This window comes from Oxyura jamaicensis, chromosome 7, assembly GCF_011077185.1.
Source record: "Oxyura jamaicensis isolate SHBP4307 breed ruddy duck chromosome 7, BPBGC_Ojam_1.0, whole genome shotgun sequence".
Lineage (NCBI taxonomy): Eukaryota > Metazoa > Chordata > Aves > Anseriformes > Anatidae > Oxyura > Oxyura jamaicensis.
This window is the reverse complement of record NC_048899.1, coordinates 8,893,506-8,919,300: the sequence shown is the minus strand read 5'-3', so window position 1 is coordinate 8,919,300 and position 25,795 is coordinate 8,893,506. Positions and strand designations below refer to the sequence as shown.

General features: G+C 38.4%; 1 protein-coding gene across 6 annotated transcripts in view; it reads right to left on the bottom strand.

Moving 5' to 3' along the window:
- The window catches only part of UBR3 (ubiquitin protein ligase E3 component n-recognin 3), a 104,208-nt gene that overhangs the window by 78,245 nt on the left and 168 nt on the right, over positions 1 to 25,795 (bottom strand). For 4 of the 6 annotated variants that reach the window (XM_035330973.1, XM_035330974.1, XM_035330975.1 and 1 more), the window contains exons 2-8: positions 25,276 to 25,795; positions 12,310 to 12,449; positions 11,760 to 11,918; positions 9,993 to 10,136; positions 9,352 to 9,401; positions 4,703 to 4,769; positions 649 to 779 (exon numbers count right to left, since the gene is read on the bottom strand). In XM_035330973.1, coding sequence (XP_035186864.1) covers positions 649 to 779; positions 4,703 to 4,769; positions 9,352 to 9,401; positions 9,993 to 10,136; positions 11,760 to 11,918; positions 12,310 to 12,449; positions 25,276 to 25,730 — 1,146 coding nt within the window. In that variant the 5' untranslated portion in view covers positions 25,731 to 25,795. Of the gene's footprint in view, positions 1 to 648; positions 780 to 3,212; positions 3,298 to 4,702; positions 4,770 to 9,351; positions 9,402 to 9,992; positions 10,137 to 11,759; positions 11,919 to 12,309; positions 12,450 to 25,275 lie in introns of those variants that run through there. The other 2 variants (XM_035330977.1, XM_035330979.1) reach the window with 2 other exon arrangements.

The following is a 25,795-nucleotide window of genomic DNA, read 5'->3' as shown; positions in this document are numbered from 1 at the left end:
TGTATACTAGGTCTTGGAACATGTAGAGCAAACAACCAAGCCTGGCTGTGCACCAAGATTTAAAACAGGAAGATGACATCCCATGTCCGTGACTCCAAGCCAGGAGACACTTGGTATGGACAACTGCAAAGCTCTGTAAGGAAACAGCTGGAAGGCTTCCAGAATCTCCTAGGGCATAGCTGAAGCAAGTATACTCACACTGTAAAGGCCTTCACGGAGAAATCACTGCCTACTACAACAGTTGCAACAGGAATGAAGTCACCACAATAATTTACCAGTCGTACCACACTACAGAGTCACTTAGAGCTGAGCCAAATCTTCCAACTGATAAAAGTCCAATTTATTAAGTAAAACAAACAAACAAAATCCTGTACTTGCAAACTTGAACTAATAGCCAGAAAGGAAGAACAGAACACAAGAACAAAAATTAATACTGCTGCTCCAAAATTATCAGTCTTTTGTCCACATCTCTCTTCAAGCACTATGCACTTTAGACTTTCTAACAGAATACTCAAAACAAAGTAAGAGATCTGCATTATTTTACTGCTTAGTATTCAGATACAAACATGTGTACCTTCGTGCAAGGCATAATACACTCTAAATATATAAGAAAATGGTGTTTCAATTTGAATGAACTAAGACAAGTACCTTATAATCTTGATCTGGCAGCATGTTGAGTAAGAAAGTCACCATCTTCTGCGGAAATTCATATTTTATCGTCCAAAACAGTAATTCTTCTAGAAAACATTTATGCTTCAAAACATCCATGATAGATTGATCTGCATAAAAGGTTGGAGGAGGGGATGTGTAATAATTATGTCATAATTTTTATCAATAACAACAACAACACAGTTGCAAAATCTGACACAGAACTAAAAAAATTCAAGAACATCTTAGTGCACTATTTTTTTTTCAGAAACACTGGAAAAAATGAACATAGCCAATACTATGTAATGCAAAATCTTTAAGACTAAAAAGGACCTCCTAGAGAAGTCAATGAAGTTTTCAGTACAATTCTACCACAAAAAAAGAGTCCAATCTTTGCTGATTGCATTAAAATTTATCGCCTTACTGCAATAGCTCCAATTTTAATGAATCACAGCATCCTGTAGTCACTTAATCAAGGGAAGCACTTAATAATGTGCACCACTACCTAGCTAAGTGAAAACAGCAAAACAGCAAAAGACCATTTATGGTTAAGTTGTTAAGTTTTAATCTCCTAACAGCACTTCTATTTGCAATACTCTTAACAAGCTAAATAGAAGCAATAATGTATTAGCCATTTTTATTTTTAAGGCAAGGTAGGTAATTTTCAAGGGTTATACCTATCTTAAGTCAATGAGGGATCTCTTTTCCCCAGCCACACAGTTTTTGTTTCATTTAATATAAAAGCCAGCATAATGCCCTGATCAGATGGTATAAGAGACAGTCCCATCCTTCCCCTTTCATCTCCCAGCTGCGCACTCTGCCATCTTGTTCACGTTGACAGCACCCATTTGTATATCCCTGTGGAGTACCTACGTAGGAACCAAATCACCTTTCCATTTTGTCAGCCAAGTTTTCAAGGAGATTAGTTTCCCAATAAAGTTCACTGCAATGCTGCACAAACACTGACCTCTGCTAGGATAAACTGTTCATAAAGCTAGGGCTTGACAACAGCGTTAATTAATGTCACTGAAAAGAAATGCTAAAATATAAAGCTTCATTATCATCATTCTTCATTAGTTATGTTTTAAAACTAAAACAGGAACTGTTTACTCCCATAGCATATTATTTTCTATAGCCCGAATATTATTTCTTTATTACGAGAAGTCAACTAGACCTCAGGATAGACCCCTCCACACAGTATCGTGTATCCCAATGGGACTTTATAAAGTGCTTCCATCAGCACAGATTCAAAAATGCTGAATCTGGACATCTTCTAGCCTTGAAGACTCACCACTCCACTGAGGTATGACAGCTTCAAGGACTGCACAGGATGACTTTGTGCCTATTAGTTAAACAGGAGTCACCTTCATTTTCCACCGTTACCAAATATCAGAGTTCCACTGTCAAGTGAGCAATCAGTGCGAAACATCTCAGGAATTCCGAAAGATTGTGAGAAATAGTGAATAATTTAAATTTTAGGGATCTTCTCAAGACTCTAGCAAGCCACACAAAGAAGAGAGTATTTTATTCAATATATTCTACAAGTGCTGAAATAAAAAATTACCTTCACAGACTCATGAAAGATGTTATAATTTTTACAAAATATTTTGTAAAGTGTTACACATCACCTACTGCAGCAAACATTTGATGATCATTTACATTTTCCTCCTCATCTCTTGTTAAGAAATTACATGTGTGAATTTACTGCCCATGAAAGCTTGGTAGTCATGCAGACTGAAGTCCTCTATCCACAGAACAGACAGCACAGGTTTAGGTACATTCCAAGTGCCCCTGAATGAGAACACTGGGCATAAAGACAAGTGACGCAACACCTTATCTGTCACTGATGTGAAGCTTTCTCTGAGGTGTACCACAGTTGTACAGCGCCTATTAACTGTTTTATACAGCAGCTTGAGTCAGGGACAGAAGAATATATATCCAGTTATACCTGCTACAGAATTTAAGTAGGCAGAATGCTCTTACCCAACTTGGAAAATTTGTCAAGAACACTGGGACTAAAGCTCCCACTCTTGTGAAAAGAAAAAGAAAAAAATATGATAGTTTTATCATGATTTTAAGTTTCCTTCAATAAATTAAAAAAAATAGTGCCTGTGGGTTTAAAATTGCCCTAAACTTCACATATTTCAGATGGATGCAGGTTTTAAAACAGAGTAACAATAGAAAAGTCTCTCAATACTCAGTCACACACCTGTATTAATGACACCGCAGGATAAAAACCACGTTTTCTTTAAACCAACCTTTTATTCCTTCCCAGTGCCACAAAAGACTCCACAGCCTGTTTTAAACACCTTCATGGAATGTAAGTCTTAGCGTACCAAGACATCCCTAGTACATAAGTAACCCCCCACTGAAGACAGTACCGCTAAAGACCTAGGATGGGAAAGGGAGTCTGCTTATATGGAAAAGGTCAATCTGTTTTTATTCAATACTCAGTTTTCTAAAATTTTCTTTTCATACTCTTATTTTATACCATATTGGACATAAAATATGAATACTGAAAACTTCAGAAAACTATTCAATATTTAATAAAAACAGATACTTACCCTTCCCCCACTGGCAGACTCCCTCCTCTAGGGCTGATATTAGGAGCTACCAACACCATGAGCACAGTCCATGTTGGGACCTCAGAGGGGGGAAGACTACAATCCTGGGGGGAAATCAAATGTTGAATTAAAGAACCACTTTTCCTGAAATGCCACTGCTCACACTGTTTTTTGTGATTGAGGAAACTTCTAAACATGGGCTTCCTCCCTGCCCATTTTCCATAATCAATCACTACGCATCAGAAAAAAAAAAGATCATCTTTTTCTTGCATTATCTGACTAGCTTATCTTTTAGGAAACTTAACAGTCTAAGTAAGAGAGCTTTCCTGGGGTGTCAGTAAACTCCTGTAGTTCTCCAAATCTACCACATTTTCCATAACACTATTAATGTGTCACAGTTCTGATTCATTCTGAGTCTCTCTTATCCCTGCTTATATAAACATTTATTGCTGCAGTATGCAGGAACCAAGGTAGCTTGGCCTGCAGAGCCTTCATGATCTTTCTAATATCATTGTTTTACCTCTCAGTAACACACCTGCCAAAATACTTAGTTCTCTGTTTTTCCAACTTTCCAATCTCTTTTTAATTCAAGCTGAAAACACTAGAAATAATCAGTCTTCCTTTCCTATAGCTCTCACAACACATTCATATCTGTTTATTGACCTCAGGAACTTCTGCATTTCAAATTCAAGTTCAAAATCTTCACTTCAATGCCTCTACAGGAATTTTTTCAACCTTCACCATCGTTTTCCACCCAAATATTTGTTTCTCAAACCTTGTAGCTTCTTTCTGCTTCTGATGTCAGTCTACTACTTATACTCTCATAAAAAAGTACTCAAACACTTCACTTTTTAACACAAAAACACAAAAGAAAAGCATGAGATAAGGTTACCTCATCTCTAGCCTATGTTCATTCTTGAATTAGAACTTGCACTGACCTCAGTGAGAGTGCTATTCATCTTGGACTAGAAACTGTACAGAGGATTAGTTTCAGTCTAGGAAAATAATGAAGTGGTTTCAAATGAGACTTCATCCACATATCTTTTTTTAAGCATGACTAGAAAAACACTACAGAAAGACCAGCCAGAACCAGAGAGAACCATTCTTGCCTGGCTGAGAACATAATCACATTGAACAGTGGCATAATGAAAAAAAATTGTCAAGAACAAATACACCAAAAACCTTTGCCAAGATGTATTCCAATCCTGCCTGCCACACAGTGAAAACAGAATGAATTGTTAGATGCCAGCTTACAACATGAAAGTGACAAAACAGTTGGTCAAACAAAGTTTGAAAGCGACACTCACTCCCAAGAGAAATCAAAGTTGCAAATTAGCACCATTTCACTCTATTCTTATTTAGACTATTATGTTTAATGCCTGCCACATGCAGCACCACAGTGCCTGGGAAGTGAATGAATATACCTAGATAATTATTTAAGATAGACATAAAGCAAATATGATATACTGAAATCAGTACTTTATAAATACCTTTGGTGGTGCTGCTTAGTTTCACCCTCTTGCGCTTGCCCACACCTTGGCTACCATCCTGGTCCTCCTGGGGTAGAGGAAGAGTTTAAAAAGTTGATAATTGTATATTTAGAATTTTATTGCCAAGAGACGATATGCTCTCAAAATTCTGGTTCAACTATCAAGCTAAAACAGAGATGCCCTGAATATACTCTCCTACCACAAAATACTTTTGCTGTTTACAGGAACCCAGGAGTCAGTGCAACTCACTAGGGAAAACAATTCTTTAAATTGTTCTTTTTCCCCCTACAGGCAACATTATCATCTGCAAGTTCAGACAACTTCATCTATTTCAATAATTTTGTCAGTTGGTTGCTTTGATTTCTGAAACTGGTTGCTACAAAAATGTTTAATTTAGCACTACGAATTTTCTAAATGTTGCACATAGAAGGTTTCACTTTACTCATCTATAAGGATTCTTTTTGTTTGTTTCCTAAAAAAACTTATCAGCCAACACTCCGACTCAAAGTTGGCAACACAAATAGCTGGATATTTTCTAATCAATATAAAGTTTTGTTCCACAAATAAAATCTTTTTGACACCTTTAAGAGACCTATTCTAATTTGCTTTTTCCCTACAGAATAAAGCAAACACTTTATGCAGGCACTTGTCATTTGAAGTTCTCAATGCACTCTGCAAACAAAACAGCAAAGAATCCAAAATGCAATGCAAGTTAAAAACATCACCACCACTTTACAAAATCTAACACTTAAAAAAATAATGTGACATGAAAGGACTATATTAAATGTTGTGTTTCTCATTTCTAACGATAGCAGTCCCAATTAAACCCTGACATAAACAATAAATTCTACAGATACTAATAAAATGAAAGAAAATTAATGCAAGTATCTACAGCTAACAGTAATCAATCAGTATCAACCTTCTCTAATCAAAGGCCCTACTTTAGTTCCAAATTTCAAAAGGGATGATAAAGAACATGGAACACAAGAAGAAACTATTCTTCATTGGTGAGAAAAATTATTCATATTTCATATATAAGGACTGACCAGAAGTATCACATTAAGGAAAGATCTGATTTTTTCCTCATCTCTTCAGTACCTCCATCTAAAAAATCTGTAGCCAACTTTTAAGATGGATACGCATTTGAACTCTTAGATCTCCCGTGGTCTTTGTGAACATGTGCTACTTCTGTGCTCAAGAGGCAGTCAGTTGTCAGCATGCTGTCATGGATTGCTCCCCCCACCAGAGAGGCCAAAGGTGCCAAACAAAAGTCAGACCTGCAGAGATTATGATACTACTGCTGGAAGAGTCTGCAATTTCAGTCTCCTGCCCTGAAGACAAGGATTCAAAATTCCTGTTGTTAAACAGGTGACACCTTCAGGTCTACCAGCCTTTTCAGCAGCACCAGTGAAGCCAGAGAGTTGGTTAGAGAGGCCTTGATCAGAAAATAAGGCATTTGAGTATATAAATTGTAATTGAGGTGTTGGATTCTGACCTCCAACACCACTGCTCTGGCATCATGGGAGGGTAAAGTGCGTTGTTTATGAGGAAAATGTTGAACATAATCTTCATTGCAACTTTTGGGGTAATTTCATTAAAAAGAAGTGTTGACTTACTGAGAAATACTTTTGAGAATTGTTTTTTCCTTAATGACACTAGATAGCTGGTTTCCATTACTGCAGTATAGTAGGATTAAATCTTAATGTCAAGTGCAGAAATATTAACAGCCTCGAGACAGTGAGTGCTAGGTCACACTGTGTTTCCCAAGGCAAGGGATAAAGAATTAGCATATGAGAAAGCAAATGTAGAACACCTTGTTTTTACCAACCTAATATACAAAAATAACACCAGAAATATATGCAGATTTGCTTTACATAACAGAATATTTAATAATATGCCTAAGGTGTGCCACCTCTGTCTAAGTTTCAAATAATAAATTTTATGTAATATCAGATACTATTTTATAAAATGGTCTAATTTTTGTACTATTACATTAAACAAAAATGGAATCAATAACTTTATATAACTAATATGTCATTTTAGCATTTAGTAAACTACAGTGATGCCAAAATTAGATATCTAATACAGTTATCCATGAGTGTAGTCAACGTGTTCATGGACTGGGTTTTATTACTTGGAACATATTATTCTATTAAATAGGAAAGGTTTAGAAATGGTCTTTTTTTTTTTTTCTCCTTTTGTACAAATGAAGATGCAAAAGGGGAAAAACTAATGAAGGAAACTAATGGCAAGTTGTCTCCAAAATATCACAGGGTGGAACACAAAGCATTTTAAAAATAAAGCACAAATATACCTATACCATTTTAGGGAAAAAACTTAAAACCGAAAGAAAAACCCACCCACATCTCAGTATAAATTCATCCACCCAATTAGTTTTTAACTTAGAACCATCTACCATTGTAGAAATTAAGCCAGACACTGAACTATGCAAAATTTTCCAAGTTACTTACTTCCCTAAGGAAGTACGACTTTAATTCATAGTCTTCATAATCTAGCTCTTCATTGGTGTGCTACTCTTAAAACTCACCTCATAGGAATGTACACTAGCCTTTCTAGATTCATCTTAAATATCAGAGAAAGAAAAATCAGTTAGAAGTGTCCTCTTGCTACGTTTTTCAATTCAAGCATAGCTTTACTCTCCTATAAGAGATTATATTAGAGCATAAAAGAAGCTCTAAGTACCCTTTGTAACATACGGGAGTAGATAGAGGGAAGGAAGACAAGTCATAAAACAAGAGAACTTCTTCCTCATTTCTCTAATAAGCAATTCTCCAGTAAGCTTTTCTCTAGTAAACTCATTTATCTAATATGCATTTCACCTTCCACCTGCATAGTTCTGTTTAGGCTTTTTGACTTTCTTTTCAGTAAATCATATTTGCTAAACAGACCACAATTATACGAGATTTTAAAAGGGGAAAAAAAGACATCTTTCTTTCAGCGATGTGACTGAGATTTACCTATGTAGGCTATTCCATTACCACATTTATAGAATGCTTCCTCTCTGTTGTTTTGTTTCCTAAAAAAAGCCTCAATATTATTTTTAATTGCTTTCTATATTGTATCAATGGGATTTTATTGAAAATAGGAAAGTCCAGAAGCACAAACATACATTAAAGATAATTTAAATTTTTAGTACTTATTGTTTTTATCTTCAACTTTTTCCTCATTCTTTTTTTTTTTTTCCTTTTTAATTTCTAAATGCAAGTTTCAAAATAGGAACTTGTGCTTTTATATATATATAAAAGTATCCTAATAACTTAATTGAGATCTTATTGTTGATCCCAGGTATGTGAGCATGTACAAAATTTCCATTCAGGTAAATCACATCTGTAGTAACACAGTAAAATATTTACATACAATAAATGGCTATTCACATCCTGTAGGTCAGAAAAAAGTCTCTAGAAAGCAGGCATCTAACTGGCAAGCTGTAGTGTAGTTGCCATAAATCCTTCCTCATTTATAAATAAAATATCTTTGCCTTAAAACCTACCCTGATAAAAAATTATTTCCCCCTAACATACATCTCTGTCTCTACCTCTATCTTGGACATCTATCCCAAAAGTAGTGTTGCTGACATCTGATCTCTATTCAGACTCTTACAACTTGAGATTACTCCTCTGTTCCCATTCCAGAGGGGAAACACTAGGAAGGATACTAAGTCATTTTAACTTTAATCAAAAATACTATTTGAGCTTATTAACATGAACTTGAACTGCCTTTTTAATTCCTGGGCCTTAAAACTGATGTTACTAGCAGTCTTTGCAGGTTTTTGTTTGTTTTTGTCAAGCGATGGTGAAAAAACAAGTAATACTTTGAAAATGCCAAATTATAAATAGCACTGCTGAAAGCATACCAGATGCTGTTGTGCCTGTGACAGAGGCAAATATAACATACAACTGTTTCGGATAGACAATTGTTTTTACTTCAGTAACTGTTCAGAGATTCAAAATAAGCAGAACTTCTATGAAAAATTATACTTAACATTATTTAAAATTAGTTATACTACCCTACCATACGTCTAAGAATCAATCTGAAGGCTTACTAGTTGAAATTAAGTTTTAAAGGGGGTGGGGGGGTGGGGGCGGGAGGAATGAAGTAATTGAAAAAGTAACCCTATGAGAATTTAACTTTCCACATTAAGTTCCACTTGTTTATTATATCTCAGGATAGGAGATTCCCTCCTTTTTACTCCCACACAATATGTTTGGTAAACAGGGTCAAGTCTACACATGGGAATTTCTCTGCAGATAAATTCTCACTACTGCTATCACCAGTTCAGCTGGATTCTCAGGTGCCAAAAGCTGCTAACATCATTCTGAACATCACATGCTTTAAGTTTGCTTTAATCAAGCCCAATTTACTTGATAGTGACTTTTGAACTACTTAGACAAATTTCTTCTATATTACTTATATAAATTGAACTGAAACAATATAAGCAGAAATAAGGATTTTTTCCAAGACGTCCTTAGGGCATGGGATCTGTTCCTTTATGTCTCCATTATTTCCAATTACTAAAATGGAGATAATATAATAGACAGAAGAGTAAAGGTTTGCAGGATTTGGCTGCAAGCAATTTCTCCTTTTAATATTCTGTTGCAGTTTGTTATATTCTTTAAAAACAGTCTCACCTCATCTGAAGAATCCCCTTGTCCTGATGTTGCTGTAGCACCTGCTAAACCTTTTGAAATAAGAAAATTTAGAAATTCCTTTCATAAGTCTTATACTGAAAGAATATTTTATGATATTTAATTAACCAGTATGAAATGAAAAAACATTAACTTTCTAAAAAGATACACAGCACTGGACTGAGAAACTGGGGTCAGATTTCCAAGGAATACTCAGAATACAAAATATGGGTGGGATTTGCAAATATGTTCAATTGCAAAACTTCAATGTACTGAGTTAAGAGACATGTTCTTTCAGAAATTGGAAAAAAAACAAACTCCAACTGCCTTCACTGATCAAAAAATTCCACAGCACTTTTGTAGGAACAGGTCATTTAACCTAGTTGCAATGACAAAATTCCACTACGAGCAATTTCATCTTGCCTACTCAAATTCCACTAATTCTACAATAGGAAAATGATGCTTAGTATTTCAGCAGCAAGAAGTGTTTAGTTTTGTTGACAGAATTGAGTATTTTGGTGGTGCACTAAATAACAGGTAATTCCACAAGTTTCATTAAGATCTGCCTTTAAACCAAGGTAAAATATATTTTTAATATACATAACGATAGTCAAGTCTTATCTTAAATATGTTTTTACACAAACCTTGAACAGCTGATGTGCTAGTACCAGCTCCTTGTTCCTGCATGCCACACGTAAGTTTATCCTCAGGAAATGCCAGTCCGGAGCCTTTCAAAGCAATGAGGTACTTTTCATGACTTTTCTTTGCACATGCATTCTCTCCAACACCTTGAATACATATGTAAAACAGCGTTACAGTACAACGGCTACCTGGTTCATATATATTATACTCCATACAAGCAATCTAAAAATGGCCTATGTTTCAATAAGCTGTACAATTTTGAGAAGTAGAAACTAAGAAGTTTTTCAACGTATAAAACAAAATCCAAGAGACCAAAGACCTTCTGTTTTTCACCCTCCAATTTGGTGTTTCCTTCTAAATGATATACTTGATTTCAATTTTAACAGCATTGCCACCATTAACACCACAGTAGAAATAAAAACAAACAAACACCCCACACATTTATTTTGTTATTTCAAACAAGACTGGGGGGAGGGGTAGGAGGAAGGACCTAAGATTTCCAGAGGACTGGAACTATAATGATAATACTCCATATATAAATTCTGATAGTTGGAACTTCTCTTTCAAATTTCAAATTTTGGCAGCTTCAATTAACAAAAATTATTCCAAAAGATACTACCACTTGAACAGTCCGATGAAGGCAAGTCACACTGTATGCTTTGGATATAAAATTTATAGAAAGAAATGGATTGAAGAAAAAACATACTATAAGGAAAAGATTAAAATCTGATAGTTTGCTCCTCTGAAGTTTAAGGAAAATAAATCATGAAAGAGATGCCAGCATCCTTTCAGATATGCACGTTTTACGCTCAAAGCTAGAAGTGCAGTTTCTGCTTTACTATCCTCTTCTTTGCTTTCCCTATCTAGACATATATTCTCTATTCCAAAGGTCCAAATAATAAAGCCTTACTTCCTATTCCACATCTGTCTCAGGAAATCCACCACATATAGGAGATGTCATTAAATTTCTCCCATTCAAATACCATCAGAGAGGAGCAAAAAGGAAGAAAGAGGCAGGATAAAGACAACTGCCCCTGCAGCAGCATTTCTCCTTTCAAAGATTTGAAGATTGTTTTTTAAGCTAGCTGCTTAAAAAGCTACAATAATTACTATTTGTTCCATACCTATGCAGAGGTCTCAAAAATGGTACCTTTTAATTACAGGAAAACAAGACAGAGTAATTTATACTATCTGGGGTGGGGTGAAAGGGAGAGTGTCAAGATTGACTACCCAACATTTTTAGATTCACTGTCACTTAGAACAGGATAAAACAAATAATTGCTTGTACAGAATTGACTATTTTTAAGAAAAAAAGCTTTTCACAGAAGTGCAGTACATACGATGGCCTTCTGCCATTCAAGTCTCCTCCAGTAACCTCTGTGAGAGCAGATCCCAAAATATATTACACATGTTCCACTTCCAATAGACACAATGCATCTTATTTGGCAGCAGTAAGCTACCATGTTCACTTCACTTTGAAGTGCTGGGATTTATTGCAAAAACTCATTTGAAATGATACCTCTTTATACTGTTATCTGGGACACAGAAGATATGAGATCTACTGCCATATAGGTCTTGATAAGAAATGCTTCCAGTTGTTCCCAAAGCCCACCCCCCTTCTATCACCAACAAAATATATACTTTAAAACTTGCATTTTTCTGGGGTCTGAGAAACTAGATAAAAACATGCAGATCTGCAGTGATAAAACTTAAACCCTTAAAGTCTTGGTAACTTAGAAATTTAATTACTAGAAATACCACAAACATACCGGAGCTAAGATCTTTGTAGAACTGTTGGCTAGTCAAAACCTGTGTAAGAACTGATCGCATTGCTCCTCCCATTTTGGTCAAGTCTTCTAGAAAGGAAACATGAGGCTCCAAAACCTGGAGGATTTTATGAAGGTCTTTCTCTGATGGTAGATCAAGAGCTGAAAGCCACATAACAAGAACTTTGGGTATAAACGTAATGTAAACTAGCCAAGACCTACATAAGGCAGAACAGCTATGACTAACACAAAAGGAATTAGCTTATATTTATAATGCTCTAAAATTCACATGTGTAATCTTGACTTCATTTTCTGGAAGAGCTCAACACAATGCTGGGTAATCCTTAAGACATATTTAAGAAGCTCTTCAGCAGAGAGCAAAATCAAACAGTCTCACCAGGCAGCAACGTGGTTAGGAAAAGATGCACACAATTCAGTGAAATAAACTACAGATAGCATCCACGTATTTGTGCATTGTGTCTCGTATCTCAAAGCAAGAGATACGCCATCAGCGTTGTAAGATATGCCGAAGACATGCAAATTTAAAACATACCAGGCTCATTATATCCCTCTCGTAAGTGCTGAATAAGGCTAAAGATGAACTGTGGAAGAACCAATTCTGACATCATCAACAAGTCTTTTGGGACACATGGAACATTTGAATTTGACTTAATCCGGTGTCTTTTACAAAACCTAAAACAAATGAGAAAAATGTTAGCCAAGCACAGTTCAGCAGAATTACCATGCATCAAGAAAGCCACTACTTTCTCATTTTTTCAGAGCATATACTTTTATATTAAAGATGGTGTAGAAATGGTATTCTGAAATTTCAAGCACAATGTTCAAATCCGCCTTGTTTCCAAATACAAAGAATTATAAAGTTGTCATATTTATTTCCCTTCCCAAAGCTCACATACCTAGTTTTATCTCATACATATTAGAAACATCTTCCATTTAACAATTAGAAGAACAAGGATCTTCATCTAGATACACCTCCCAATTTTGAGGCTATTTAACTGAAAATATTTATCTAAAACAGTTTATTTTCTTCATCTGAAACAGTTAGATACTGGCCTGATTCTTCGGGACCTCACTCAGAAGATGACTTTTTAATGTCTTTTGACATAAATAAAAACTTCCAAAAGCATCGGAATTCATAGGATTAGCATTTACTTCAAATGTATACCAACCGAGATTTACTTATCAAAGTATGATAGAAACACCCTACAAAAACTGCACTAATTGCTTCATTTAAAAATAAAAGAAAACATTTCTTCTCTGAAGAATTCCTCTTTGGTGGTAGTTGAGGCTTGGCTAATACACAACGACGTGAGGTTGAGCCAAGTTCCATTAGAGCAGACAGAATGATTTCCCACTGACTTAACATAAGCCTGACTCAAGAGTCACTGAATACTGCTCTGCTCCCAATCTATTTTTAGAAAGAGCATTTACCAACACCAAAGACTTATTTACCTATGTCATAGCAGCAGCTAAGAAGGCATAAAGACATCTAAACACACATAGTTTTAGAGTACATTTTACTGAAAAGATTCACTAGATATTTCTAGTAATTTTTCAACCTGAAGATTAAGAGTTTGATTCAGTATCACTGAGATACAGCTTTGTGTGAATATGAAAGTCAATTTCTAAGTTTATTCATGCTTTTACTGTATTTGCTATGCTATAATTTCCCTAAGAAGCCTGGTACTCTCTAGAGAGACCTTTTCCTTGAGGACTATCCAAGTACCACCCTCAAGACGGGAAGGAAATAAAAGAACAAAAAATTTAGGATTAAAAAAAGAAAGAAAGAACCCAGTGATGAAGACAGCATCTTCATCTCTCTGTTTTTACTGAAGTGTGGCTAGCATCTTCACAAGACTTAACACTAAGAGCTTCTCCTGTGCTCTTACCCATTATAGATGACACTTCTTATTACAAAAAGGTAAACAAAGATAGTAGTAGCCAGATGATTTGCTGTTTGTATATACAGCCTACCCATCCCTGGGGAAAAAAGCCCGGGGAGAAAGAGCTCAGTGATGACTAACAACTTCTGAGTTAATGTACAAAAGGAAGGCTTTCAGCTTTGTCATTCACAAAAGTGAATGGCATTCACAAAGTCATTCACTTTCGCTTCCGTCACCCACATTTGAGTCATCCACGTACAGAAATCTGAACTGCCATAAGTCACAAGTCTCACGTTATCTGAGCCACAATATAGTAGAGTCTTAAAGGCATTTGGTTTCCTTTTCACCACTAACCTTGTAAGAACGGATCAAAAGTAATAACAATACGGGCTTAAAGACACACAAGGAAAGAATTACTGTGCAGTGTATTTTAAAGTATTTTACTGGTCCTCTCCATGTAATTTGCATTCAGCCAAGAGACATTTTTACTGGTTCTCATCGCAAGCTAAGGAATTAACGTAAGCCAAAATGATCCAGAAAGCCAATACTCAGTTATTACTATTTACAAAACAAGGGTGAAGAAATCTGACTGAACCCATGCCTACAATATTTGCTTATGAGACTGTTTTATCCTGACCTCTTAAAAACCAACACAACCAACCAGCCACACACCAAACACAACAGTCCTGCCACTGGATGGTGCTTCTCAACCCTGAAATAGCGGTCCTCTATTCCACTCGAAACTCCACTGCCTTTACAGGGTGCTGTACTTTTTCTTCTACAAATATTGACCAAAATTCCAGACAAGGGCTTCCAAGATCCTCAGAGTTTAAAAACAACTATTTTAACTAAAGAAGAGACAGAACCTCAAGCTGTGATGAGGAGGAAACAAACTGAAGCTTTTAATACAAAAAGGAACAAAAAAAGACAAAACTTCACCAAAGGATTACGCAGTCAGTCACTGGACAGACAGCAGACAGTGCTATTCCGTCATCAGTTCCTTGTACTTCTATAAGAGCTTCCTTACCATGGCATCTGAGAAATAATTGTTCATCTACATAAATGTTTCTGCAGCATTTTGAAACAATCAAAATAGGGACAACAAGGAACATTTTCCTAATCTTTCCTGATGACATTAAGCTCTGGAATTCCATGACGTGGAGCAGGAAGAAGTAGGTTGTCTCCAACAGGTAGTTATGAAAGGTGGATATAAGCTAAATATTAATTAATGAATATCTACAAAGAATGTCAAAAATTAAAATAACTACACAGAGGAAGACTGACTAGACAGCTGACAGGGCACCTTAATCTAAGTTTTGTTACATGCTTTCAATATTGCAGGAAGGCTTTTTCCTAAAAGCCTGTAGTTTGTTTAATCTTTATGGTTTCCTGCTTCTTGCGCTGCACATTTTTCCTTGTAAATATTTTTATTACAGTACAATGAGCTTTAAGAATACAAGTGTCTCAGTGAGAGTACCAATCTATTAGCTGGAGATATTCAAGACCTATCTCAGCGAAGAGCTACCATGAAAGTACTAAAATACAACTCCACAGGCAGAAAATATCATTGTGTTTTTTCCTCTTTATTCCTTTCTCTAACTCAAAAATACACTGAGTCGTTTTGCTTCCTACGCATTTTCCTGCCTTTGAAATTATTTTTTTTCCCACCAAAAGCCATGGTTAACTTCAGTAAAAGGAGAGAATAACACAGTAACTCGCAATTAAATAGAAAGCGAAGTTTAATAAGCAATCTTGTCCACGTGACCCCAAATATAATTCTTGAAGTTCCTTATGCTGCACTGATATCTTATTTGTACAGTGTGGAAGAACACTTAACATTTACTCAATAGTAAAGAGCACCATGCATTTTTAATATAAGCAACAGTATCGACTTCGGAGGAACCTTCACTTTAGACTTTCCAGGTTCATTTCACTCTCTCATTCTATTTCTGCCTTTAATAGTTCCACTGTGAGTTTCTGAAACGTATTTCAGAAGTGGTTTCAGGTAAAATAACCCCTTTCCTTTAGGCTACAGTTTCACAAATGCTTAAGTTGAACTAGGTCAGTCCTGCCACAGTTCTGCCTTTTGCCCTCCTACTTCTTCCAGCACTGCCACTCAATCAATTCTGCCTTAGGCAAGCTCAGGAAACTAAGCTAGCAGAAAGTTACTCTTCAAAACACACATATACGCATGTGTGCACACACATCTAGAGTGGTATTTCACTGGGCCAGCTTAAATCCACTAACACTCACAGACCTGCCTCCTTTGCACTGAAAGTCACACTGAAATTGCCAAATCATCATCATCCCTTCCCCTGCTCACCTGAAGGGGAGCAAAACACACAGAAGAAAAACCCGACAATGCAGGAGAACCAGCTCAAATTTGAATGTGTATAATGTCTTGCAACCAGCAGATCAAGTAGATACAGGGCTTGCCGTGAAGCCAACTCCTCCACTTCAAAGAAGGGTTTTTAAACTTCCCCAGTTGTTAGAGCAGCTGATGAGTGCCTTCAAAAGCAGCCAGACCACACCTTCACAGCTTTTGAACATTCGCACAGCCCTCCTTACACTACATCCCACAGCATCTCAAGTTTCAGTTGCATTCCAGAAACTTGACATAAGTTCATGCATATACAGAGGGACTATTTTTACCCTCACTTTTCTCTCACTGTTTTGTTCCCTGCCTCCCCATGTTTAAAAGTCATTTGTTTTAAATGGAATCATAAGGCTGTCCATGTTCGCACAAGCCTTGTAATACTGTAACACAATAAGTACCTGACTCCAACAGAAACTTCCAGGGATTCTTGTCTGGGTAGCAATTACTCCTCTGAACAGGACCCAAATAAAAACTACTGGAACTTAACTCCTAAGCAACTCAATTCCTAAGCAACAGAAGTAAACCTGTACCTGATTCTTCAATTTAGCAACAATAGACTATATTTAAACTGAGTTTTTATTTAGGACATTATCCACATTTGAATTTCATGCCATAGATTGCAATGACTCAATGTCATGTCATGTTTCAAAGTTTTCAAACAAAATGAATAGATTTTGTAAATGAGAACCCAAACACTTCAGAAAGAATAAGCATTTTGTCCCAACAGTTAAACTAACAAGAAAATGCTATGCCTACATACACTACACTTATGTTTCTACAAAAATAAAAAATAAAAAAGGCAAGATGGAAAATATTTAACAAGTGCTACAATTGTCTCTCAGTTCTTATGAACTGATTTTTCATTCTTTACATACTTGTAAAGAGTGTTTACATTTTTCTTCTTCCTTTGCTATTCACATACTACAGCAAATTTTAATTCAGAGCAAAATATGACTTTTGTAAACAGGGTTAGAAATCTGTCTTAATGAAAAAGGAGTTTGATGTATTGTAGCCTCGTCTTATGTAAATCCACTTTTCCATGCCAATTTACATGAAGATAACTGTAGGAAAGCAGAGGAATAAACTTCTCTACTTGTTAATTTAGGTGGTTGTGCTTTTTTTTTTTAAAAAAAAAAAAATATTTTTATTCCTCCCCCTAGTAATTCAATTTCAGTATTTAAACTTGTTCTTTTCACTGCAAAATAAGGTGAAAGATGAATCTATGTGGCACTGACTTCAAGGCCTGAGGAGTGACAGCTCGCCTGCTGCTGCTTGGAAAGAAAGCCACAACCAACAGAAGAGTTCAGAGACAAAACCGAGCGTTTGCCTTTCTGCTACAAGGGACGCACCGACAAGAAGCAAACCCCAGCAGGAAGATGTCAGCGTAACCCTCCTAACCAGGAAAGCTCCAAGGTAGAGACACTGCTATCAGTAGGGGAGGCCTGTGAAACGTGGAAGAGAAAAAAGACATAAACACCTTTAAAAGGCATCCTTCCAGGCTGTAAGCCTTCACAAGATGTTCAGCCACACTAGTAGGCTAGAAACTATAGATCAGATACTTGGAAGATATTCTGATCCTTGCAGAATAGGAGGAAGAGAGGCAGTGAGTCACCAGCAGCGCTCTTGGTGCTCGGTGCTCTGCTGAGCTCCCTTCAGCACAGCAAGCTCCCCACTTAGGACAAACAGCAGACAAAGAGGCTCTGCAGAAGAGCGTGTCTATTATCTCCTCTTAGTTCTCAGATGTAAACATCTCATGTAGTAGATCGAACTACACTGAGTTTCATTAACAGACAAGTACCCACTATCAAACAGTACATTTGGCTTTTCTCATCACAAGACCCTAGAAATAGTATAAATGAGAAGGAATTAATTTTTGTTAAATCCATTGTTGAAAGTTGTTAGATTTGAACATTTTGATGGAAAGTCAAGCAATTCAAAACAGCAGCCATCTTCTGCTGCAGAAATATTGCCTTTCTAAAAAGGGCAGATGCTCTGGGATATAATTACAGCATTGAGACTGCATCTAAGTACAGCTTACATTTACCTTGCTTGATTGAAAAGCCTTAATTTATACTATTTTAAATATATTTATGCAATAACAGACACAGCTAGCTAACTTACAAACATAATACCCATTTGAAAAAGCTACAGCAAAGAGGACATCACAGTGTGTGGCCCTTGCATGTAGAAAGAGCGTCAGTTGCTCTGTTAATGACATTACTAAAATCATCAGTGTGATCTTAATTCAGCCATTTACATGTATGAATACGATCTCTAACCACAATTTTCTGCAGGAAAAACAGCTTTTTTCAGTTGAGAAAAGGTACAGTAGTACTTAAACGAGCAGTTAATGTAGCATTTTGCTGTACTGAAGAAGGTAGTGAAGAGAACACTCTTCAAACAACTCTGAAAAGCAAACTTCATGAACATTAAAAAAAAAAAAAAAATGAGGAAATTACATTCCAAAGTCTTTCACAAGATGGAGTCTAAAGGTATTACCTGTATTTTTTCCATATACAGACCTAAAAATAGACAAAGATACAAGGCATATTCTAATCCTGGATTCTATTTTTTTCGGATTATTCAGAGTTCTTAGCCTCGCATAGCATTCACAAAGCAGAATTCCCAGCTGACTTCAAAAGTAGGTCTGAGACACGAGAGCATCAGCCAATGCAATATATGGTCCTGAGCCCTCATCAAATGCATCTTTCTGAAACAATTTGCTCCCATACAGTCTCCCCACCGAGCTGCTTTCAGAGTACCATCAATTATCTACCTTAAAGCACAAGGAAACACATGTTCTATTTAAAGAACAAAAAGCAAAGTTTCCAAAATAGAGTCAACAAAATATTTTTCTGACTAAGGAAGCAACTAAGTTTTCCCACGAAAATTTAAGCAGGTCAAACATCCGGCACGCAATACTTAGTCTCACAAAGTTCTATGACTGCATAGTGCCACGTGTAAAGATAACCTTCATTTCCTCAGCATTTGAGTAAGAAGCAGTATTTTAATAAAAGCTGTCAACTTCCATGGAAGATACTGCTTCGGTCAGGCCCCCAACAAAATGCATATATATGTAATTTGCAGTTTTCTTGGACAGGTAAGTGCCCATGAGTTTCATACCAAAGCTATTATTGCTGCAGGCACCGTGCACAAAGCAGAGACATGGATCCTGATGAAGGCAACAGTTAATTACACAGCCCTTGTTGGTGTAAGATTCAAATGGCTCTGCTGCTCAGACAAAGAACATTCAACACTATTGTCAAAGCTAACTGCCAGAACCCTCCATAAAGGAGGGCACCTACGAGACTGTTATTTAGATCATCTGCAGTTGTCCAATTCCATCACAGGCTTTTTTATTTTTTAATATAAAACTCCTGATATTCTGCAAGTTATAAGGAAGTGTCTTAAGATCTGAAAGAATCTATATTGATGGTCATTAAAAAAAAATTAAGAGACAGAAGTGCCTTGGGAATGTGCTCCCCTATGTACACCCAAAATCACACTTACTCGGTTGCCAACAGATCTCCTGACAGCTCCTTGTAGATCAGACAAATAATGTTCCACCCTGAAGTAGCAAACTTAGAATCCTGGAGAGCTGATAGGCTCACAGAAAGGATAAAAAGGAGCTTTAGAAGTTGGCAGGATCAAAGCAAAGGAACTGGAAGTCAACAATGGTTAGCTCAAATCTAAACAAGACTGTCTACACAGGCTTCCAAAACACCAGTTCTTCTTAAATTGAATATATCAAGGTATATTCCAAAGCGATAGGCAACTCATACAATAAATATATCAAATTTCAGACAAGGTATGGTACATAACAGTAACATCAATCTTTAAACTACTGTTCTGTTCCTCAAACCAAACTGGTCCTAACAGCAAAAATTTAGGGGTAGAATTATCATGTATTTTTCAAGTCCGTTCAAGAAGTAACACAGCAAGACTTGTGGCTTTTAAGTGTTGAAAGTTCTGTATATTGATACATTTGAGTCCCAAAGGTGACAGTCACTTCAGGCCCTTACTGACTCCTCTGAAACAACTGTGTTTTCCTGAGGCATGTATAAACTATGTGGCGTCTAGTCAGGCCATGGCTCTAAAAAGTAATAACCCAAAATTATCACTTGGCTGTCAACCATTTGGAAAACATTGCAGCAACTAATTTAGAGGCAGATGTAGTCCTCATTAGAGACTTTCTTAAGAGAAATCAAGACAGGCAAGTTTGTGAGTCGGCTTTGTCATTATGGACCTAACCACCAGTGATCTGAAATCTCCTCCTTTCCAAGGATAAGACGTCACTTGAAGCTCTGCAAAAGTTACTGAATATTACTGGGGAATCCTAAGCAAAAGCAGAAGCTACGTGGAGTTGGAAGCAACCCTACAGAATGCTGCACACACCAGCCCAACAATCCTAAACATGAGGACCTTCTCACGTAGTTTCACAATGCTCAAGTCTAAATTCCTTGACAGCGTGTAGGGCTTCATTCTGCTTTTGAAGCATCTGTTTCAGCAGCTTCTTGGAAGAGAGTCTGAAGGAGCACTTCTTCCCTCCCGGAGGCTGCACTGCCAAGCAAGCCCGAGGGCTGGGAGAACTGGAGCCTCCTGGCTCGCAGCAAAAGAGCACGACTGGCAGAGCCGCCCCGGGAGGGCCAGCCTTGGAGCAGCAGCACCTCACGTATGCTCAACACGTGATTCACTGTTGCAAGACAGTCGATAAAGTAACCACATGATCTATTTAATGCCAGTAACACAGCCATTACCTCTGCTTCCCAGAACCATGCCTGAAAGAGATCTGCCTTCCTGATACTAAGTGGATCACAGCTGCTACAACCTGAGATGATGAGACCTCACCTCCTGAAAGAGGAACAGAAAACATCCTGAAGTGACTACTGTAACAGATTGCTCAACAGCAAGCTTGTTTTTATATTGTCAGTCTGTTACAGGTTTTTCACAGGTGTAGAATAGGAGGAAGTTCCTTTACTTCTACTTGGCAAAAGTAAAATAAATAGCAAATAATCTTCTGTAGCTCCCAAATAGGACAGAAAGGCTGTTTCTATTGAAATGAGGTCCTGTAAGGAAGTGCTTCTTAAGGTGGGTAAAATAAGGAACAACGTCAAAAAGGGAAGGAAGATTATGGGGACAAAGTAGCAAAGGTCATCAATACTAGGTATTTACAGTCCAAAATTTAACCATCTATAAAATAATACTTCCTGGGTGCAAACATTTTAATGCACTGAAAAAAAAAAAAAAAAAAAAAAAAAAACACAGAGACAGTTCTAACTAAATTAAATCAGGAGAAAATTAGCAGGCTAGAAGCTGTGAACATATTCCTCACGCTCATGAGAAGCGCAAGGAGGCAAAGAGGTTTCTCCAGCTTTTTTGTACAGGATCATGGCAGACCCAACAGAAACATCACCCATTGAGACAGATGTAAATTTAAAAAGAAAGACATCTAAGCTTGTGTGCAGATCAGGTGGGATCTCCACAAAACCTAAATGGAAAAATAAGTAAGGATCATTAGAGATGGGGCTGCAGAAAGCTTAGAGCTGGGTACCTGAAGCTGCTGTTGAACACACAGCATATAAACATCAACCTTTATACATCACCTTGTTTACAACTAGAGTATTTTGGACTTCATGCATGCCTACTAATAAAGAAATGGCTCGCTGTTACAAGTAGAGATTGATAATTTCTTAGACACTTTTTTATAAGTCATAAGAGAAGGCAATGCTCCGTGTCAATAGAGCCACCGGTTGCCATAACTACCATCGAATACACAGCAAACATCAATGCAAAGCCTGTTTAATGAAATTCTTCACCTGGCTTTTTGCCTCTCAGGATATACAACTCTTGATGGAGATATTATTCTCTTTGTACCGTAATGCAGCACTATAACATCTGCTTCCCACATGATTAATTTAACAAATAAGCCAACACAGCGAGGCATACTCAGAAACAGGACACGAGGGAATGAAATAGACAAAGTGTAGAGGCTCCCTGGTATATCAGGTTATTGCCTACAGACTGAAAGGGAACAGAACAAGAGTGCAAGAAAGTAAGGCAGTACTCATCAGTAACAGACTACTGACCAGATATACCCTTATTATAACCACATGCCATATTGCTGTCTTCAAGCTTGTTTCATAAATTATGAAGTTTCATTACTACATAAGACCTTCTACCAACCAAAAAAATATTCCAGTCTGAACTTTCCCGTTCAACCGCATGTTTTTTTCCTAATAGACAAGCTCACCTGCTGAACTATGAGCACGTCTACCATCAATGCTTTAGAACTGAAGATTTTTCCTTCAAAACATTATTAACCACCTCTGACGGCAATGCATAATGTCATTTACCTACGGCTAGACACCATATGGGAGAGGACTACAAGCTATTTTCACCTCCTGATGTCTCACTGAATTTCAAACTCTAAGAAACCGAGTTACAGCTAGAGCTTTCAATACTCAGACAAGTAGCTACATGCTTAAAATTTACAAATTTAGATATTTTCTAAAGTCTAAATTACATTCTAGTAGACCAGAACAATTGTATGTAACTTAAGTGTCAAAACCACTGAAACTTGCATGGGAATCACAAGGCTTGAGAGCATGATTATCTGATTTTTCTAAAACAATTACACAAGGTACCTAAAAACAAATCAGCATGCACCTATTACCTTTATATAATAAAGCCAGGATATAGTGTATCAGATACAAAAAAAAAATAATAATAATCCTCTATTATTTCTAAAAAGTAAATTGCAGTTTTGATTAGTAACAGAAGATTAATGGACACATCCTTGTATTCCAGACCAAGCCACCTCTAGATTTACATTAACCACCCTAAAGAAAATGAAGAGATGTTCCAGATGGTGAGCTGGAGAGATTTCCTTTACACTAGATGAGTAGCTAAGACTTCATTAAAAGTATTTTTCAAAATGCATCAAATGAAAAAACACTAACCACGCAGACCAGATAACAAGAACCAAGAGAAACAAACTATTGTTACTAACATATTCATTTACAGTATCCACGCAAAGTTTTATCTACCATCTACTTGCAAACTCTGAGCAGGCAGGTTCCACATTTGATTCCCCTGCTATTAATAGAAGCCTAGGCTGGGGTGGGCAAGGTTACATCAGGCTAAACACACTCCTATTTCCTGAATCTACAATGAAGGCCTCCCAAGGAGCATGTAAAGCACTACCTTCACAATTGTCTGATTTGTGTACACAAAGTTAAATCAATTTATCTAAACGTACTGCATTGAAGCAATTCGAGTCAACTGGCAAAACCATGTCTGTGAGTATGTGAGCCCACGTGTTTGCACTTGTTAATGTTTTTACATTGGTTTAAATTTAACTTACTTTGTCTTACATGGCAAACTGTTTCTTCTTCATTTAATCGCATTGGCTTAAATCAGTTCTTTAGATAAGCAGGTACGTACAACCTTACGTTGAGAGTAGACTCCCCATGTATTGTCATGTAGTGTCCTCCTGCACAACCAGGACTGGGAATTTTACTCAGCTCAAGAGTGTTGTTTCTGAGCTGACACTAAGAAATTCCTTATCTGGAATAATGAAATATACTGACGGGACCTAGCTCCTACCAAGGACAACTTACTCTTGAATTCTACTTTTAAAAGTAATAACTATAGTAAATCTAACAGAGAAATGAGGGAGAGTATTCTTATTCCCTCAGGGTTTGCATCTGTTTACAGTGCAAATTTAACATAAATTTCTACTTCTAGTTTAAACCAGCTTCCTTTGAGAAGGAAACTGTTTAAAATGGGAAAAGAGGCAGAAACGATAAACTCTGGAGTGAAAGCAGTATTAGAATTCAATTTAAGATTTACCTGAAGTCGTTCAGTTTGTCCACACTCTTAAAATCCTACCACTTAGAGGAGCCCTAAATCTATCCCATACTGAGCACTGGAAGAAGTAACATGATTTTTTTTTTCTTACTTCTCAAGATCAAGAGGAACTGGTACTTCAGTGATACTGAGGAAAGCAGAAACACCAGAAGTTGAACAAGAACAGATAAAGGAATTACTTCAGGAGCAGATGCTGAAAGTCAGTGAAGGCCAAGGAAAAGAAAGGGAGAAAAAACACTCTCTTCCAATGGGAGGGAGTCTACAAGTGGAAGTGATTCCATCAAAAAGGAGGAATGAAGAAATGATGAAGGCAGACGGTTACATGAACGGGGGGGGGGGGAGCAAAAAATATCATGACAAGAAACAAAGAATGAAGTCACTTCAGAGCAGGAGAATTGCAACTCCAGACAGAAAGAATGAGAATCAGGAAGACAATGTTTAAATCATGACAGGAAAAAAAAGCAGAATTAGTGAAATACCTAAATAGAAATGCAAAAGAAAGAAGGAATTTTATGACATATAATGAAGCAGACTAATAGAGTGGAAGTGTCAAAAATATGAAGAACCAAGGTAAGGTTTGGTATTTCTACACTTCCCTAGCATTTTCTGCTATCTGCCACAACTACAGATTTACTGGGAAAAGATAAGATGGTATGCTCTTCCAAGAGCATACCATTTTACCATGGCTAAAACAATCAAGACGGACTATTCCAGAAGCCTGGCCAGAAGAGAAGCCTCGCTCAAGTACTCCAAACCGTCTTCTGGTGAAGCCCTTCGCTCTCTGGCAAACAAACAGGAGAGCAATGAACTCAGCCAAAGATACCCAGCTGTGAAATGGCAAGTGTACTGGCTAGGTATCACCTCTACCCAGCGGGTTGGCTGACCTGTCCCTTTGCCATCGAGTGCAATGGGAACAAAGGCAGGTCTAACGAGGTACCACGGCCATTGCCGCCTTACAGCCAGGCGCTCACGCCTTGCCTACAACAGGTCTCAGAGCACGAAGGACGTCTGACTTCCCTGAAGCCCTGCCTGACCATACCCACCCGAGAACTGCCGAGCTCCTTGACTCCAACCTGCGAGGCGAAGGCAAGGCGAGCAGCAGACTGGGCACACGCACAAAAATGGCTCCCTTCAGCCCGACCCGCTCACTTCAGCGCGTCTGCCCGCCTGAAGCGCCGGGCTCTGTGGCCACAGCCCCTGACAGGCCCCTCGCCTCACCGACCCCCGGATCCCCAGGCCCGTGCACGGCTTCGGGCGGGGACCCTGGCGAGGCTCCGTGCAGGGGGGGCCTCCACCGGGGCCGTGGCGGAGGCAGGTGCCGCCCCCGCCGGCAGGTGCCCGCCCGCCCCGCCGAGGCCGCCCCGCTCACCCGGCCTCCCGCATGACGTTGCTGTCGCCGCAGTCGCAGGCGCCCCCCGCCTGGCTCCGGAACATGTTGTAGTCGTGCCCGGCGTGCTCGCCCTGGTGGAAGCACTCCGCGCACAGGCTCATGCAGGGCGAGATGCCGCACGTCCGGCAGCGGTAGGCCACGAAGTTGGCCGTCCACACCAGGCCGCACAGCGTGGCCGGGTCGTAGGCCCGCACGGCTTGCACGAAGCTGTCCCAGGGCTCCCCGCCCGACAGCAGGCAGCGGCACCACTCCAGAGCCTCGCCCGCCGCCTCGCCGCCGCCCGGGCCCGCCGCCGGGGCCAGCACCCGCTCCAGCAGCGCCCGCAGCTCGCCCGCCGCCGCCGCCGCCGCCGCGCCGCCTTCGCCGCCCAGCGCCGCCTTCAGCCGCGCCGCCGTGGCCCGCTTGTCCCGGCCGCTGGCGCCGGCCCCCGCCATGACGGGGCACCGAGGGGCCGTTACGGCTGCGCCGGGCTCCCGGCTCTGGGGCTCCCCCTTCCCGT